Genomic DNA, 18,002 nt, shown 5'->3' with positions numbered 1-18,002 from the left:
AAAAAAATCTCATATTAATTTTTCAGTCTACCAACTAAACACCAATGAATAATAGTGCTAGGGCATTTACTGCTCCTGGAAAAGCGTTTTTGGCCGGGGGTTACCTCGTACTAGAGCCAATCTACAATGCATATGTGACAGCTCTTTCTTCAAGAATGCATGCGATTGTTAAAAATAATGATTCAAGTGAATTACTGTCGTCAACTGTCACTATTAGCTCTCCCCAATTCCAAATGGGTGAATGGAAATACGAAATTGATAATAATGACTTGGTAAAGATTCCTACAGAAGTGAACCAACGTAATAACCCGTTTTTGGAGGCTACAGTTCTCACTGTTATGTCTTATATTCAACCAAAGGAAAAGTTCAACCTTGAAATAACTATTTTTTCAGATCCAGGGTATCACTCACAGGACGACACCACGACTAGATTATCAGACAATAAGACTAAGAAATTTTTATATCATTCGAAACCAATTAATGACGTGGCCAAAACTGGGTTAGGCTCGTCGGCTGGATTGGTAGCAGTGGTAACCACGGCGTTAATCTCTGCCTTCAAAGATGGCAGTATAAGCGACTTGCAAAACATAATACACAATTGCTCACAGATTGCTCACTGTTATGCACAAAAGAAGATTGGGTCTGGATTCGATGTTGCTACAGCCGTCTATGGATCCATTATATACCGTAGATTTGATCCCGATTTGATAAACGAATTGTTTCAACACGGATTTTTCAAATCCCAGGATGATGAAGAGTTGAAACAAAGCTTTGCTACTGCCTTAACCGGCCTAGTGGAGTCCAAATGGGAATTTAATAGCACCAGATGTACCTTGCCTCCAGGCATAAGATTATTAATGGGTGATATCAAGGGTGGATCCGAAACTCCCAAGTTGGTTTCGAAGGTGTTGAAATGGAAGAGTGAGAATGTTCTGCAAAGCTCTGAATTATATAAATGTCTCAACCAAGCGAATCTCGACTTCATTGACGCATTATCTGAATTGCATCGCTTCTACGTCGAAACACCTGCAACCTACAAAGAATCTCTTGCTTATTTGCAGTCCACAAATGTCGCTGCTCTTTCAAAAGCCGAATACACTCTGCAGCAACCTGACCCCAAGTTGACCCCATTTGTCAGTTTAATCGAGGCCATTAAAAGAATAAGAGCAAATTTGAGAGATCTAACGGCCTATTCGGGTGCAGAAATAGAACCTCAATCCCAGACCGTGCTTTTGGATAATTGTAATGAGATCAAAGGGTGTCTTGGTGGTATGGTCCCGGGAGCTGGGGGCTATGATGCTATATGTCTATTGGTCATTGAAGATTCAATTGATGAATTTGTGGATTCAACCAAAGAGGATATCAAGTTTGAGAATGTCGCATGGTTGAATTTGCACGAAGAAGATGATGGTATTGTAGAAGAGCAAGTGAATGACTATAGTGGCTTGTTATAGAGTTATACTAACGTTTTGTCTTGCACGTAAATGTGCAGAATTTTTGAACGCGGCAATGTCTTATCGGCTTTTAATAAATATTTCATGATCGGTAAATAATGTAGTCATTTAGAACTCCACAATATTGAAATTATATATAGTAGGTTATATTATTGGGAATCTAATGTGTTATGTTCGAGAGTAATCTGTATACCCAAATGAATCGAGTTGGCCTGACTAAAAAGGCTAATCTTTTATCAAATTCCCTGTTGGAGATTCCACAATATAATTTGCAAAATAATGTTTCCGAAGATGATTTGTATAAATATGCTAATGTTGATAGCGAATTGGAAGTTCCAGAGCCGATATATAGCTCAGTGTCGAGGGAATCTTATGGACAGCTAGATGCGCCATTGAAGCAGCACGAAACTCGCTCATCCTTTTCATATTCAGAGAATAGTATGACAGACGACGAAAAGAAGTACAAACGATCTTCATTGGTCTTTTTGGCGATTTCTATAGTGTCAGCTATTCTTATTTTGGCATTTGAGTCGTATATGTATGCCATTATTAATATCCATAAGCAGCAGATCGATCGGCCTGCCAAATACATCGAGATATCTATATATCTATCATTTTTCATCTTCGCAGCCATATACCAAGTTGGGTTGACCGCAATCGGTTTGAGGAGCAAAAACATGTTGTTGTTGACCATGTTGTGTGGATTCTATGGATGTATGTTGATATACACAGGGATTCAGTACGCTGAAATTTCCGAGACGGTTGGCCAAGTGCTAGAAAGAGGGCGGAAACGGGCGACACAGGCAATGAATATAGCCACTATCACTGTTATCGGTGTTACATTGGTTTTGCAAGCTTATATGATATTTGTGGTGTTAAGAAAAAACGTGAAGTGGTTTAGATATAAGAAAATTGGTGCTGACTTAAAAATCAAGAAAATGTACACTATATTCCAAATTCACAGATCGCTATTAATATTCAACTTCTTCTTCTTTTTGGGATTCACGGTGCAGTTTATTGTAATTATGATCAAAGAAAAGAGCTCGGTGGAATTCATATTAACCGTTTGTGTGCTACCATTAACTTTGATCTTATTATTTCTTAGTGATTTCGCAGCTACAAGAGAATCAATAATATTAACAGCCGCTAGTATTATAGCATACATAGGCGGGTGTGTTTATGTATTGTTCAAAACAATACGATTATTCACAAAGTATTCTTCTGCATACCGAATAGCAATCAGGCCCGGTGATTATTTTCCTGGCAGATCATCTTTGGTCACATTTGGTGTTATCACTCTAGTATTGTTATTTGCCACCATCGTCATAGAAATTGTATTACTTAAAAACTACGGTAGAGGGTTACTTCCGATAGTAAATTCTACCTACAGATGGTTGCCCGGGCATAACAGGAACATTCACAATGACAGCTACGATGTACATGTAAATGATATTAATTTGGACACAACAGAAAAGAAAACGGAATATAACGGAAAATTGTTTCAAGATCTTGCATCGAATGACGATGGGTCTCTACTTATTGATTAGGTACGGACATCAGACCATTAATAATATTCACTGAATGCGATCAGGAAATGATCATGCGATTTCACGGAAAAACCGTGCGATTCGGATAATTAAGAGTGTATCCGCAGCCAGTCACAAATTAGCTGCAAATTTGTGTGTAAACTATATAAGGGGTTAAATTAGCATGTAATTAATAGAAATATTAAACAGTATAGCAAATAAACTAATCAGAATATTATATATAACAATGTCAGATATTGCCTTAGGAAAATATCTTTTTGAAAGACTCAAGCAAGTAGAAGTGTCAACCATTTTCGGGTTGCCAGGGGACTTTAATTTGACCTTATTAGATAAAATCTATGAGGTAGATGGTATGAGATGGGCTGGTAATGCTAACGAATTGAATGCTGCATATGCTGCTGATGGGTATTCTAGAGTCAAGGGTCTTGCTTGCCTTGTAACAACATTCGGTGTTGGTGAATTGAGTGCAGTCAATGGTGTTGCGGGAGCTTACGCAGAACACGTTGGCTTATTACATGTTGTAGGTGTTCCATCAATTTCATCCCAAGCTAATCAATTATTACTTCATCATACTTTGGGTAATGGTGACTTTACAGTTTTCCACAGAATGTCAAAGAATATTAGTCACACAACCGCATTTTTGTCTGATATTCAAAGTGCCCCAGCTGAAATTGATAGATGCATTAGAGATGCTTATGTTTATCAAAGGCCTGTCTATCTTGGAATACCAGCTAATTTGGTTGAATTGACTGTTTCTTCTTCCTTGTTGGAAAAGCCTCTCGATTTGTCATTGAAGCCAAACGACGCTGAAGCTGAAGAAGAAGTTGTCGACTCTATCTTAAAATTGATCGAAGAAAGTAAGAATCCGATAATTTTAGTTGATGCTTGTGCATCGAGACATAATTGTAAACAAGAAACCAAAGAATTGGTCGAAATCACTCAATTCCCTGTCTTTACTACCCCAATGGGAAAAGGTACAATCGATGAAGGAGGTGTTGGTGGTTTATTAGAGGATGATCCTACCTCAATTGAAAAGATCCAGAAAAAACTAGACCATGGTAGTTCTGTCTCTTCAAGATTTGGAGGTGTTTACGTTGGTAACTTATCTCATCCTGAAGTCAAAGAAGCAGTAGAAAATGCAGATTTGATTTTATCTATCGGATCTTTATTATCTGACTTCAATACTGGGTCTTTCTCATACAGTTATAAAACAAAAAATATAGTTGAATTCCATTCTGACTATACCAAGATTAGACAGGCAACATTCCCTGGTGTTCAAATGAAAGAAGCCTTACAGCATTTATTGAAGAAGGTTGGAAAGGCCGCATCACACTATAAGCCTCAACCAGTTCCAAAGGTTAAGTTGGTTAATACTCCAGCGTCAAGAGATTCCAAATTAACTCAAGAGTGGTTGTGGACTAGGGTATCATCATGGTTCAGAGAAGGTGATATTATTATCACTGAAACCGGTACCTCTGCATTTGGTATCGTGCAATCTAGATTCCCTAATAATACGACCGGTATTTCGCAAGTTTTATGGGGATCTATTGGTTTTACAGTTGGTGCAACATTAGGTGCTGTCATGGCCGCCGAAGAAATTGACCCCTCTAAAAGAGTTATATTATTCATAGGTGATGGTTCCTTACAATTGACTGCGCAAGAAATATCAACCATGATAAAATGGAAGACAAAACCATACTTATTTGTCTTGAATAACGATGGCTACACTATCGAAAGATTAATTCATGGTGAAAATGCCACCTATAATGATGTTCAACCTTGGAAAAATTTAGATTTATTGCCGTTATTTAGTGCTGAGGATTACGATGCAATTAGAATCTCCACCATTGGTGAAGCTGAAGATATTTTCAGAGATAAGGAGTTCAAAGAAAACACTAAAATACGTATGGTTGAAGTCATGTTACCACGTATGGATGCTAGTACTAATTTAATCAAGCAAGCTGAATATCTGGCGAAGACGAATGCTGCAAATTAATAGCAAATACTCAATATCCTAAATATCCATAGTAATTTCCCAAGAATAATGATGCCTCTCGTATGAGAAATATAGATATATAGTTTCTACGTTTTACTTCTTTCTTATGATAAAAAATAATAATTATATTTAATTTTACTTGATTTAGTTTAAATTTCGTGAATTTTGTCATCTCAAATGGTTGCTCGCATTATGTCTTATCATCTTTCTATAAAATTTGAGATAAGAAACTGAATCTTTCCGAATTTGAACAGGAAAATCATTCTTATGATGGAATTGACAGAAAAGGGACTCCCAACGTATCACGATCCAAGAGATGGAGAGATTTCAAGAAAGCAGTGGAAAATCCCATTGACCATTGTTGGTATAATTAGTGCCTTGCTTTATTTTTCAAATATAGGGCATGTATTAAGCTTATTGAAACCACCATCTCCGAACGATCCTCACAATCCTGATTCTTTATGCCCAATAGTAGATAAGGTTGATCCATTGAAGTATTTGTACAACAATGATACTTTGCTAAAAATATTGCATGATGATAGCTTTAAAAATGAATCTCTAAAAAAGCTAGCCGACTCAATCAAGATATCCACAGAAGTCTATGACGATATGATCAATCCCAATTCTGCCGAAACATATGAAAAATTATATGAATTGGAGCCTAAATGGAAGAAGTTTGAAGAATTTCATACTTTTTTGAAGAAGACGTTTCCTGAAGTTCACCAGAACTTGAAGGTTGAGACTATCAATAAATTCAGTCTTGTTTACACATGGAAGGGTTCATCAGATAAAAAACCAATAATGCTCGCAGCTCATATGGACGTTGTTCCAGTAGACCCCAAAACTATGAATCAATGGACCTACCCACCATTCGATGGTATTGACGATGGGGAGTTTTTGTACGGTCGGGGTGTATCTGATTGTAAGAACTTATTAATAGGTTTATTAGAGACAGCCGAGTTGCTCCTTAGTGAAGGAAAGTTCTCACCAGAAAGAACTATAATACTAGCATTTGGTTATGACGAAGAGTCTTCTGGATCAGGAGCTTACGAGATTTACAAACACATTGAAAAGAGATACGGTCATGATTCGTTATATGCTATTATAGACGAGGGAACTCAAGGATATGAAACTATAGAGGGAAGAAAGTTCATATTACCTGCAACCGGAGAAAAGGGTTATTTAGATTCTGTTATTGACCTATTCACTCCTGGCGGACATTCATCAGTCCCGCCTCAACATACGCTGATTGGAATTTTAGCCAAGTTAATCTCTGAAATTGAAGATGAACAATTCAAGAGTATTATAACTAATGCAAACCCGGTCTTGAACCAATTACAGTGTATTGCAGAGCATTCTTCAACAGTTGATAGAACCTTAAGAAAAAACATATTAAAATCTCATTTCGATGTAGATGCAAATAAGGAAGTATTAAAGTACTTGTCGAAATACCCAGAGACTAAATTTTTAGTTACCACATCTCAGGCAGTAGATATGGTTCAGGGAGGAACCAAATCAAATGCCCTACCAGAATATGCATCGGTTTTAGTTAATCATCGTATTGCAGTTGAGGAATCTGTTGAAATGGTCACTGATAAGGTTTTGGGTCAAGTCAAGAATGTTGCAGAAAGATTTGACTTAGGTATAGTTTTTAACGGTGAAGAGATTAGGAAGCGTACTCCTAATGGCTATTTTAATTATTCTTTAGTTGGTCTGCTTGAGCCTGCACCAATCACACCTATAAATGACAAAATTTGGAACACATTTGGAGGATCTTTGAGATACTTGTACGAAGAGCTAGTATCTCTGGAAGCAAGTGAAACATTCATAGTATCACCTTTCATTAGTACTGGTAACACTGATACGAAATCCTATTGGGATTTAACTAGGAATATTTTTAGATATACACCTGGAATTTCGACATCGGATAATATTCATTCGATAGATGAAAAGTTATTAATTGATAGCCACTTTCAACTAATTGCCTTTTATTATTATTATTTGCAAGTTGTTGATAAGTTGGACGATGAATTACTTTAATGGAACTAGTTGCAAATTTTATATTTTTCTGTAACCTCAAAATCTCAGGCTCGTAACATTTAAAATATATTCTGAAAAATTTTTGTAGATGATTTTATAAATTGCATTTGTAAGCTAGGTATAACTTATAACGGATATAAAGTAAAATATGCCCACCGAGTTAGAAGAATTAGTATCATTTTTACATGCACCCCAACCAGCGGTAATTCAAATTGCTTTGGATAATTTAGTTGGTTATTCACAAGGTGCTCATCAACAAGTTTTCAGTTACGATAACTATGAAGCTATTAAGGATTTAAAGAAATTAGCAAGAGATGAAGGTAAGACCACTGTCGGACAGTCTGTAACCATATTAGCTAATTTATGCGATGATTTAACTATGAGAAATTTAATTGTGGAGGATGAAGAATTCTTGAAATTTTTGGTTTCTGCTGTGATTAACTCTAAGAACTTAAACGCAGACTTAATGTGTATTTTATTGACAAACTTAGCTAAAAATGACAATATTACTAAAGTATTTGATTTCAATATTACCCACAATGATGAACAAAAGAAAATCTTTAAATCTTCGAAAGCTATGGATTGCTTAATGGATTGTTTTGTGAAGGGTTTTGATAGATCCTTGAATAAATACGCAGACTATGATTATTTAGCCTACTTTTTTGCTGATATTTCTAGATTTTTACAAGGTAGAGAATATTTTATCACAGAGCAAGCCTATGACGAAGTTGTACCAATATCTAAGTTGTTAGTATTCACTGAAAAGTACGATTCTAAGATTAGAAGGGAAGGTGTTGCATCAACTATTAAGAATTCATTATTTGACTCAAGACCACACATGAATCTATTGACAGATGATAAAATAAATATTTTGCCATATATATTATTGCCAATTGCTGGTCCTGAAGAACTTGATGAAGATGATATGTTCAACTTACCTGATGAATTACAATTATTACCATCTGATAAAAAGAGGGATCCAGTAAAGGCAATTATCTGCACTCATTTAGAATCATTATTATTATTATGTACAACTAGGGAAGTAAGAGAGTATCTTAGAGAAAAATCGGTTTATCCATTAGTCAGGGAATTGCATAAAGTTATGCAGGAAGAAGAGGATGTAGTTGAATTGTGTGATAGATTGGTTCAAATGTTGATGAGAGACGAGGCCAAGGAAGAAAACCAAGAAGAGGAAGAAGAAAGTGATGATGAAGACGATAAAGTTGTTGAGATTTTATAGATAAATACTGTAACGTTATATGTAATACTAGTTGATACAATCCGTAAATATAGCGTATATTTGAGTATATATGATGTAAACACTAAATTTGGAACGTACAAATCTACCAATTATTCTTCCTTCAAGACTAATTTTCCGTCTACTAATCTCAAATTCTGCTTAACGATACTGATAATCCTTAACTTGTTATCTTTATGAGCATTTACTCTATTCTTTAAACCAAACAACAATTCCTTGGTAGTTAATGGATTATCTTTGACAATATCTAACACTTCCTTGACCGTTACTAAAACATTATCTGGTCCTCCTGATGTTAAATCTACATCCAGCGTTGCGTTAATAGGACTACCAGGTAATGAAGGTGATGGACTACCATTTTCTTTCTTGACTGCTATCTTCAATTTTGTTTTACCATCGTCAATTTTTGCCTTCTTATTAGGATCATTATTAACCAATGCTGGCCTTTTACGTCCATTTGGATTCCAATCACCATTTGGAAATCCACTTAAAAATGAAGGCGGTGCCCTAACAATGACGAACCCATCACCAATGTTTTGAGCCGTGAATGCTCTTTGCGCTGGCTTATCAGAAGTTGAATTATCCAATAACTTATCCTCATCTTCCTTCTTGATAGCAATGTCATCGTCGCTTTCATCATCACTTTCCAAATCGGATTTTGATAAGTAAGGGTTCAATTTATCATCATCATCATCACTATCATATACACCACCCTCAGTTTTATTCAACACTTTACGTAATTTTTTACCTTCTTTATCAACTTTTCTAGATTTCTCTGTTTCAAACAAATCATCTAAGTCATCATCATCCACTTCGGCATCAGATTGACCATCAAAATGGGCTGCTTTCAACATTTCCTTCTTAATCTTTTGTTCAGATAATTTGTTTTCTTCTTCATCACCATCCATGATTGGTGCCTCTTCATCATCTGCAAATTCTTCATCAAAATCTAGATCGTCATGATCAGAGTCTCGTTCGTTTGAAGTCGAGCCGCCCAAAACAGTTCTTAATCTCCCTCTACTAGTAGACGAGGTCAGGGCATTACCGTTTCTTGAAGAACCTACATTATGTCTAAATCTTTGGTCTGCTGTGGCACCTTCTAACCCGGAGTTATCTTCCATATGCTTCATCAACCACCTCGGAACGGATGAGTTTTTCTCCATTTTGGCCTCGGCCTCTTCTAGTGTCAACGTTGCATATTTATTTCTTTGGGTAAACTTGTAGACCTTTTCTGCCGGTACCATTTTGAATCCATCTTTATCAAAAACAAATAGAACCTGCTGTGTGTCCGATGACCCTGCCTCGTAGTTACCAACAAAGACGTTCTTCCCATCATAGTCCTCTATAACCCACGGATAGTACTCCTCGTACCTCAATTTCCTCTTTTGATCGTCCATGAGATTTATTTGCCTGGTTTTTCTCTTGAATAAGCTTTTCTTCAGCTTTCTGGCTCCTCCATCTGGTGCGACCTGAGACATATCCACCTCATCTCTGTTGATATTTTTAGGATCTTCTCCATTCGCTATTGCCTCCTTTTCAGCGGCTTCAATAGACTCCTGCTTTTGCTTTTCTTTCTCAATTTTGGCTTCCTCTTCTTCTCTCTTACGCTTATCGACTTCCGCTCTTGTCAAGTGAAATTGGATATTCCTCGGGTCCTTTCTATGCAACCTCACTGGCTTCGTGAAGTTATCAATGATATCGACGTTCTGCTTCGACTGAAACTTCATTATGTGATATCGAATGTCTTTGATATCCTCTTTTGTACAACACTTTAGCGGGATGTCTTGCCATCCTTGGTCGGTTGAACTTTTACCATTTGATGAGGTCGTTGCTGGCGAAGACTTTCCATCTGCTTCTTCCTTTTTAACTGTCACCTCTTTCTTTACAGGCAGATGGCTCATGTCAAATTATAGATAGATAGATATATATACTGATCAAAATAGATGAAGAAGTATCAAATTTATCTTACTCTAATAACAGAGAATCATTTTACATATAAAATAGATGTCGTTCAATGTCGTATACTGGAAACACGACATTAATTTTAAGACATTAAATCAATGTTCCCGCCATGTCCAACTAGAGAGATATTACCACTATAAAGTGCTGGTGTCGGTAAAACTTCAAGAAAATGATAAACATCACATCGGATGTGTATTTTATCGATTAGTATGTTTATTTTTGAGTCGTGGTTAACTAGGGATCTTTACGGAATTCCTTGAACGAGAGGTTCCAAATAGACAAAAATGCCAAATATTATATCTTGGGTATATATGCAATAGGATTGACAATTTTTAGGTCAATACCTATTGGGAGAGCAGATAATTGTCAATCAGAAGTAATATTAAGCATAAGGAATAGAACAAATGTATGTTGCAATGAATTTAACCGATAACGGCTGTTTCGCACCGATTATGATTCATCTGCCAAAAAATGATTATTGGAGATAATTTTTCAAAGCTTTCTGTTAGTTTATCTATAAGTTTATATCTATCTAGGTCAAATAAGGAGAAAAAGAGTTATCGAGTCAAATTATAAGGATAAATAGGTTTGAAATAAAAGAAAATATGTCAATAGTGGTTCAAGAAAAGGAAGATAATATCTATTCACCGGAGAAAGTGGTCAAGAATGCCCCACCAAAGTATCTTGGATTCGTTGCAGGAATGTTTTCTGGGGTAATGAAGAACATTGTGGGTCATCCATTCGATACAATTAAAGTGAGATTACAAACTGCATCGGATGGCAAGTTTAAGGGACCTATGGATTGTGTGTTTAAAACAGTAAGAAACGAAGGTGTCAGAGGTTTCTATAAAGGGTTCACTCCTCCATTGGTAGGTTGGGTTTTGATGGATTCAGTAATGCTTGGGTCATTGCATGTCTACAGGAGAGTAGTTAAGGATACTTTTTATCTGGAAGAGAAGAAGTTGCCAATATTAGGGCACGTCATAGCAGGATTGGGAAGTGGATTGACTGTGTCCTTTGTAGCGGCACCAATTGAACAATTTAAAGCCAGACTTCAAGTTCAATATGATGCAAATACTAAAATATATTCTGGACCTGTCGATGTCGCTAAAAAATTATATCAGACCACGGGCATTAGAGGTATCTACAGTGGGTTACTCTCAACTATGATATTTAGAACAAATTTCATATTCTGGTGGGGTTCATACGAGTTATTTACGCAATGGTTTGAAGATAACACCAAACTTTCAAAGCCTGCCATTAATTTCTGGTCCGGAGGATTATCAGCAACTGTTTTTTGGATTTTTGCATATCCTGCCGATGTAGTCAAACAGACTATCATGACAGACAACCCAATAAGATCAGAGAAGAAATTCCCTAGATGGATTGATGCAGTTAAATACATTTACAATACAAAAGGCCTAGGAGGCTTTACAAGAGGTTTTGGTCCTTCGATCTTGAGATCCTTCCCTGCCAATGCCGCTGCTTTGGCTGCCTTTGAAGCAGTAATGAGATTTTTGCATTAATGTATAGTATATTAGATATTTATAGAATAATAAAGCTGATATAGTAATGATGAATTCCATTTACAATCTTAATCTTCGTCATTGTTATGTGCTTCAACTTCCCATGGCTTTAATCTTTGCTTAGCCTCTGGCTTCGAACTCTGATCTGGTACAACCGTATCAGGTATTTGCTTGATGCCTGGAACAGGTTTACCAGAGACAATTAATTCAACTAACTTCTGATAATTCGAAGAATAAGGTGGTTCCGTGCTATCTGTATTACAGACTGGATCTTCTGACTCATCCGTTATTTCAGTAATTTTCTTGTTCTTGTTATATTTATCCCCATTATGTATTTTCCATTCATTAAAGTCATCCAAATTTAAGATATTATCTGTGTGACTGCAATAAAAGAAGCACTTAGCTTGGTCGATTAATTGTTGTTTGTCTAACGCTGGAATACTTGTTACAGATGGATCTTGTTCTTTTAAATTATTTAGATAGTTATCTAAAATTTCTTGTAAACCATCTTGGAATTCAGTAAACGAGTCCCAATCGTAATTTAGGTATTCCTTGTATATTTCTTCTTGTGGATTTGATGACATAGTACTGTAGAATCAACTAATAGGTTATACTGGGGTTGATTTTTTAACCTCGCTTATATTTGAGAATAAAAAAATTGAAGATTTGTCTTTATTGAAAACAAATCAGCTTAGTTCTACAAGATGTTGCAATTATCCATATCACATATAGTAGTGTTATCACTTCTTATTAGAATTGGATTTTTTGTTTTCGGTCTTTACCAAGATAAGTATATGACCGTGAAATATACTGACATTGATTATGTAGTATTTTCTGATGCCGCTAAGTATGTCTACGAGGGATATTCACCATATTCTCGCGAAACATATAGATATACCCCATTGCTTGCATGGATGTTGATACCAACCTGCTGGGGAGGTCAGTGGGAAAATTTTGGAAAATACATCTTCATGATCAGTGATCTAATTACAGGAATAATTATTCTCAGACTATTGAGTGGAATATCAATTGCTGGCAAAAAGCTAACTATGAATAAGGTAATAATTTTGTCGTCAATTTGGCTTTTGAATCCAATGGTAATTACCATAAGTACCAGAGGATCCTCGGAGAGCGTTTTGACTGTAATGATTATGCTTTCATTATATTACTTAATTATTAAAAAGTCTATTATTGCATCAGGATTCTGGTTAGGTTTATCTATCCATTTTAAAATATATCCAGTCATATACTTACCCAGTATTATGCTTTATTTGGCGACCTCAGGAACACCTTTCATAGATCTACCAATTGTTAAGTGGGTTAATAGAACTAACGTTAAGTTTTTAATCACCACAATAGCTACTGTCGGAGTATTCAGCGGTATAATGTATTCAATCTATGGCTTTGAGTTTTTGTATAACTCGTATTTATACCATTTGATTAGAATTGATCATAGACATAATTTTTCTGTTTTTAATGTTGCTTTATACTATAAGTCGGCATTATCTGAAATTACAGAATCGTCACTCAATTTCTATTCTGGAAATACGGAAAAGTTTGTTATGTTACCACAACTATCAATTTCGGCATTGATATTACCATTGTTGTTTGCTCGTCGTGATTTAATATCCTGTATTTTTATTCAAACATTTGCATTCGTAACATTTAATAAAGTGATTACTTCCCAATATTTTATTTGGTTCCTTATATTTTTACCTCATTACTTGGCCAGATCAAAGCTTTGTTCACAAAGTCAAATATTGAAGGGAATTCTGGCTCTATTACTTTGGGTTATATCCCAGGGATCATGGCTATACTTTGCTTATCAATTAGAATTTTTGGGCATCAGCACATTCGATAATGGATTAATTTTTTCCTCGTGTTTTTTCTACCTAAGTAATTGCTGGATCTTAAGTGTATTTATCGATGACTTAAATAACGTATCGTAATATCTTAGTGGCAATTTAAAAAGGTATTTAGAGTATAGAAGGCATTTTTTGCAATCTTTTGAAAGTTACGCCTGCACATAATTTATTTGTAGATGATGAAATGAAAAAAAAAGATCTTACTTTATATGTAGTTATTGAACCTAAACTAGCAATCAATAATGTCTCGTATGGAATTATACTCTCCAGAAGGGTTGAGAATTGATGGAAGGAGATGGAACGAATTGCGTCGCTTTGAATGTCGTATAAATACGCATCCAAGCTCATCAGATGGATCATCGTATATCGAGCAAGGAAACACCAAGATTATATGCATGGTACAAGGACCGATGGAACCTAGTTTAAAATCACAAACGAATTCATCTAAGGCAAGCATAGAAATTAACTTATCCATAGCTAATTTTTCTACAATCGAAAGAAAGAAAAGATTGAAAAACGAAAAGAGATTAATAGAGTTAAAGACGACTTTGGAAAGAACATTCGAACAAAGTGTTATATGTAAATTATACCCAAGAACTGTTATACAGATAAACTTGCATGTGTTGTGTCAAGATGGTGGTTTGTTGGCTGGAATGACTAACGCAATCACTTTAGCATTGATAGATGCTGGTGTTGCGATGTATGACTATGTTTCTGCCATTAGTGCTGGATTATACGACCAAACACCATTATTAGATTTGAATACATTAGAGGAAAATGACATGAGTTGTTTGACTATCGGAGTCGTGGGTAAAAGTGAGAAATTGGCATTGTTACTTTTGGAAGACAAGATGCCATTGGACTTGTTGGAATCCGTTTTGGCTATTGGTATAGCGGGTGGCCACAGAGTTCGTGACTTAATGGACAATGAAGTTAGAAAGCATGGTAATATTAGATCTTCTAGACTTGTTGACCAATAGATGTATGTATAATAGAAATAAGATAAAAATTCACAAGTTTTTAATATAATTTGCTGACAAGCTGTAGGCTAAGGCGAAATAGGCCATTAATAATCATAAAAGGTTGTATTTTAGTTCTTAAACTACTGCAATTAATATACTTTTTGGTTCGGCAACAAAAATTAAAAAGAAAGGAATTGACACGGACAGGAATTGAACCTGCAACCCTTCGATCTGGAGTCGAAAGCTCTACCATTGAGCCACCGCATCACCCTTGAACTTTACTTCCACTATCAAATATATCAGATAACTTTTCCAATTAGCTCTATTTAGAATCAATAGTTAGCAAATCTATAATAGAATTATAGAAGTTCCCATAATGCATATTTTAATATTATAGGTATTTTGCTTGTTCTATATTTGGTGACTTTTTCTTGATCTGATCACTGATTTTTTTTTAGCGATTTTCACAAGACATTTTGGAATTTCAAGTAGAGCGAAACAAGCAGACACTGCTTATATTAGACGTTCTGAAAAAGGACTTTGAAGGACACCACTATTGTTATAAGTCAATACGATCCTAAGATACACAGTAGACTCATAACTTACGAAAGCACCATATTTGCAGCTATTGGTTTGTAGAAGTATTAAAATTGATAATTGCACACAGGACAAAACAACTTGCGTGTCAAATTTAGTAACCCTCACCAAACAAATCAAGGTCAAGGCCGTTATAAAGAAGATTTTTTTTAGATCAAGTTTTAAATAGAAAGAATTGAGTGTGTGAGCCATTAGGATAAGATCCATTAAGAGAATATCAAAGACTTAAAAATATTCTACAGGTGGAAGAAACGAAAACTAAATTATGTCTTACAGAGGAGCAAATCAATTTAACAATCAGTTTAGAGGGCCAATTGGCGGAGGACAACCTCAGGCCAACATAGGACCAGTTTCTAACTCTAAGTCAGCTTTAGATCAATTTGAAGATTTTTCTAAAAAGGTGGAGGACTTAATTGATGAATATACGGCACCTTTGAAGCCATATGTACCATCTATTGGAAGAGCATTTATCGTGGCCACTTTCTACGAAGATTCCTTGAGAATAATGACACAATGGTCGGAACAAGTGTACTACTTGTACAACTACAGACATCTCTGGCGTTGGTTCACAGTTGTGTTTTTGATTTCCAATGTGTTGGTTATGTTGAGTGCATCAACGTTATTGGTCTTGAGAAAAAAGCCGGAAGTAGCAACTGTTGCATTAGTATGCATTGTTGCCTTACAAGGCTTGGCTTACGGTTTGATTTTCGATGGCCAATTTATCTTGAGAAACTTATCGGTTGTTGGGGGCTTAATCCTCGCATTTTCCGATACTTTGGTTAGAGACAAAAGATCGTTGTCTATGCCAGGCTTGCCAATGATAAACAACCAAGACAACAAGAAATATTTCTTATTAGCAGGTAGATTATTATTGGTCTTATTATTTTTAGGGTTTGTTTTTTCTGCGTCATGGTCATTCACCAGGCTAGTTATCATCTTGAGTGGTTTCGTTTCATGTGGTTCCATAATCGTTGGATACAAGACTAAGTTTGCTGCTTTTATTTTGACAGTCTTATTGTTCGGATATAATGTCTTTGTTAATCAATTCTGGCAATATGGTTCTCATGATTCCACTCGTGACTTCTTGAAGTACGAATTCTTCCAGACATTGTCGATTGTCGGTGGTTTAATGATTATTGTTAATGCAGGTGCTGGAGAATTATCGTTGGATGAAAAGAAAAAAATCTATTAACCAATTTCTTACATTGTTATTGGTTTAAATTAATGATTGAGCATATCATATATGTATGTACCTATATACTATATATTATCATTTGGGATTCCCAAAATGTAACCCAAAGAATTATACTATTATGTATTCTTACGTTTTGTTTGCAATGACATCACGAGCGCACCCTCTAATTTTTTCGTTCAATAAGAAATACTACATTAATCAGTTTAAATAGTTGGCATAATTTAATTATTAAATGGCAGAAGAAGAGCAAAGTAAGTGTCCAGTTGACCACTCTACCAGAGATGCTTGGTTGAAGAAAGCAAAAACTCCACCAGAACCGGTTCCTGTTCCAAATGACCAACCGAAATGTCCTGTAGATCATGATGCTAGATCCGACTGGTTAAGCAAAGTTTCAGTTGTACAAACCACCAAACAAGAACCGGAAGCTATAGAAGTAAGTTCCACAGCTACTTGTAGTTCGGACAAATTGGACAGTTCACCTACCGAAATCAACGATAAAAACTCCAAGCTCCCAACTGAGAGAGAGGTTAGTTCCATTCCTCGTACCTCTGGTCAATCAAATTGGATATATCCATCTCAGAAGCAATTCTTCGAAGCAATGAAGCGTAAAAATTGGAATCCTGAGGCACAGGATATGAAAACAGTTGTACCTATACATAATGCGGTTAATGAAAAAGCATGGCTGCACATTTTAAACTGGGAAAGATCACATTATCAGCAATCTTTAGAACAGTGTGGTGGCATAAAGTTGACAAGTTTCAAAGGTGACCTGAAAAAGCTTACTCCAAGAGCATGGTTCAACTCGACTATTTTAGGATACGAGAAGCCCTTCGATAGACACGATTGGATAGTCGATAGATGTGGAACAGAAGTAGAATACGTTATCGATTTCTACGGCGGTAATGGAGAAGGTGCAAGCTTCTTCTTGGATGTAAGGCCAAAACTTAATAATTGGGAAGGAGTAAAATTACGTTTGGGAAGAGCCTTTGGTTGGGAATAGGACTACTTTTCTCATCTTGACTTGTAAATATCTAGACTATGAAATATTATTTTCTGTTTATTCATTAACTTTAATATAATTATATACAAAATAAATAGTTAACACAAATAATAACTTTACCGTGAAGTAGAATTTAGTATTAACCCATCAACTAGTTAATAAATCTATTGTCTACCCATAAATTGACCAGATTGACCCATTTTTTGCATGTGCTCACCTACTTGGACATTGGTTTCAAAATATTTAGCAACACATCTATCTAAACAAAGAGCTTCTTGCTTAGAAACTTCTGAATCATTGTAAGTCTTGTTGATACATTTAGAATGACATTGTTCGACCAATTGGTTGAACATACCAGTAACCATGTCTAATTCAGCTTCAGCAGCTTGTAACTTTTGTTGAGACGAAATTTGAGGAGCAGCACCACCTAATCCGAACATTGTATATCTTATTATTTTAGTTTAAATAGTATATATCAAGAAAATATATCTTCTTTTTGATTGCCTTCTATTTCTTTGGAAATTTGTGCTTCTTTGAAAAATCGGCAACTGATTACGTAACATTAATGATTAAATAAATGTTTTTTTTTAATGTGCAACA

At 35.6% G+C, this 18,002-nt stretch overlaps 13 protein-coding genes across 13 annotated transcripts; 10 read left to right on the top strand and 3 right to left on the bottom strand.

The window, feature by feature from the left end:
* Nucleotides 1-44: 44 nt before the first annotated feature.
* Nucleotides 45-1,454, top strand: ERG8 (phosphomevalonate kinase; the record flags this gene model as incomplete). The annotated part of the gene is made up of 1 exon (XM_015609513.1): nucleotides 45-1,454. The coding sequence occupies one exon, from the start codon at nucleotides 45-47 to the stop codon at nucleotides 1,452-1,454; it is 1,410 nt and encodes a 469-aa protein (XP_015469646.1).
* Nucleotides 1,455-1,651: 197 nt separating this feature from the next.
* AC631_00682 (uncharacterized protein) lies at nucleotides 1,652-3,001 on the top strand (the record flags this gene model as incomplete). Its single annotated transcript, XM_015609512.1, has 1 exon — nucleotides 1,652-3,001. The coding sequence occupies one exon, from the start codon at nucleotides 1,652-1,654 to the stop codon at nucleotides 2,999-3,001; it is 1,350 nt and encodes a 449-aa protein (XP_015469645.1).
* A 226-nt stretch (nucleotides 3,002-3,227) lies between these two features.
* On the top strand, nucleotides 3,228-4,997 carry PDC12 (Pdc12p; the record flags this gene model as incomplete). The annotated part of the gene is made up of 1 exon (XM_015609511.1): nucleotides 3,228-4,997. One exon carries the CDS (start codon nucleotides 3,228-3,230, stop codon nucleotides 4,995-4,997), a length of 1,770 nt encoding a protein of 589 aa, XP_015469644.1.
* Nucleotides 4,998-5,267: 270 nt separating this feature from the next.
* On the top strand, nucleotides 5,268-7,037 carry AC631_00680 (uncharacterized protein; the record flags this gene model as incomplete). Its single annotated transcript, XM_015609510.1, has 1 exon — nucleotides 5,268-7,037. One exon carries the CDS (start codon nucleotides 5,268-5,270, stop codon nucleotides 7,035-7,037), a length of 1,770 nt encoding a protein of 589 aa, XP_015469643.1.
* A 148-nt stretch (nucleotides 7,038-7,185) lies between these two features.
* On the top strand, nucleotides 7,186-8,277 carry HGH1 (Hgh1p; the record flags this gene model as incomplete). The annotated part of the gene is made up of 1 exon (XM_015609509.1): nucleotides 7,186-8,277. The coding sequence occupies one exon, from the start codon at nucleotides 7,186-7,188 to the stop codon at nucleotides 8,275-8,277; it is 1,092 nt and encodes a 363-aa protein (XP_015469642.1).
* Nucleotides 8,278-8,387: 110 nt separating this feature from the next.
* TFG1 (transcription factor IIF subunit) lies at nucleotides 8,388-10,196 on the bottom strand (the record flags this gene model as incomplete). The annotated part of the gene is made up of 1 exon (XM_015609508.1): nucleotides 8,388-10,196. One exon carries the CDS (start codon nucleotides 10,194-10,196, stop codon nucleotides 8,388-8,390), a length of 1,809 nt encoding a protein of 602 aa, XP_015469641.1.
* Nucleotides 10,197-10,862: 666 nt separating this feature from the next.
* AC631_00677 (uncharacterized protein) lies at nucleotides 10,863-11,783 on the top strand (the record flags this gene model as incomplete). Its single annotated transcript, XM_015609507.1, has 1 exon — nucleotides 10,863-11,783. The coding sequence occupies one exon, from the start codon at nucleotides 10,863-10,865 to the stop codon at nucleotides 11,781-11,783; it is 921 nt and encodes a 306-aa protein (XP_015469640.1).
* A 68-nt stretch (nucleotides 11,784-11,851) lies between these two features.
* AC631_00676 (uncharacterized protein) lies at nucleotides 11,852-12,367 on the bottom strand (the record flags this gene model as incomplete). The annotated part of the gene is made up of 1 exon (XM_015609506.1): nucleotides 11,852-12,367. The coding sequence occupies one exon, from the start codon at nucleotides 12,365-12,367 to the stop codon at nucleotides 11,852-11,854; it is 516 nt and encodes a 171-aa protein (XP_015469639.1).
* Nucleotides 12,368-12,487: 120 nt separating this feature from the next.
* Nucleotides 12,488-13,732, top strand: AC631_00675 (glycosylphosphatidylinositol-alpha 1,4 mannosyltransferase I; the record flags this gene model as incomplete). The annotated part of the gene is made up of 1 exon (XM_015609505.1): nucleotides 12,488-13,732. The coding sequence occupies one exon, from the start codon at nucleotides 12,488-12,490 to the stop codon at nucleotides 13,730-13,732; it is 1,245 nt and encodes a 414-aa protein (XP_015469638.1).
* A 158-nt stretch (nucleotides 13,733-13,890) lies between these two features.
* AC631_00674 (exosome non-catalytic core subunit) lies at nucleotides 13,891-14,628 on the top strand (the record flags this gene model as incomplete). Its single annotated transcript, XM_015609504.1, has 1 exon — nucleotides 13,891-14,628. One exon carries the CDS (start codon nucleotides 13,891-13,893, stop codon nucleotides 14,626-14,628), a length of 738 nt encoding a protein of 245 aa, XP_015469637.1.
* An 844-nt stretch (nucleotides 14,629-15,472) lies between these two features.
* Nucleotides 15,473-16,399, top strand: ERV29 (Erv29p; the record flags this gene model as incomplete). The annotated part of the gene is made up of 1 exon (XM_015609503.1): nucleotides 15,473-16,399. The coding sequence occupies one exon, from the start codon at nucleotides 15,473-15,475 to the stop codon at nucleotides 16,397-16,399; it is 927 nt and encodes a 308-aa protein (XP_015469636.1).
* Nucleotides 16,400-16,634: 235 nt separating this feature from the next.
* CYT2 (cytochrome c1 heme lyase) lies at nucleotides 16,635-17,402 on the top strand (the record flags this gene model as incomplete). Its single annotated transcript, XM_015609502.1, has 1 exon — nucleotides 16,635-17,402. One exon carries the CDS (start codon nucleotides 16,635-16,637, stop codon nucleotides 17,400-17,402), a length of 768 nt encoding a protein of 255 aa, XP_015469635.1.
* A 164-nt stretch (nucleotides 17,403-17,566) lies between these two features.
* Nucleotides 17,567-17,842, bottom strand: TIM10 (protein transporter; the record flags this gene model as incomplete). The annotated part of the gene is made up of 1 exon (XM_015609501.1): nucleotides 17,567-17,842. One exon carries the CDS (start codon nucleotides 17,840-17,842, stop codon nucleotides 17,567-17,569), a length of 276 nt encoding a protein of 91 aa, XP_015469634.1.
* Nucleotides 17,843-18,002: the final 160 nt, after the last annotated feature.

This window comes from Debaryomyces fabryi (assembly GCF_001447935.2).
Source record: "Debaryomyces fabryi strain CBS 789 chromosome Unknown contig00008, whole genome shotgun sequence".
NCBI classification, from domain to species: domain Eukaryota; kingdom Fungi; phylum Ascomycota; class Pichiomycetes; order Serinales; family Debaryomycetaceae; genus Debaryomyces; species Debaryomyces fabryi.
The sequence above is the reverse complement of the archived record's forward strand: the minus strand, read 5'-3'. Positions and strand labels throughout refer to the sequence as shown.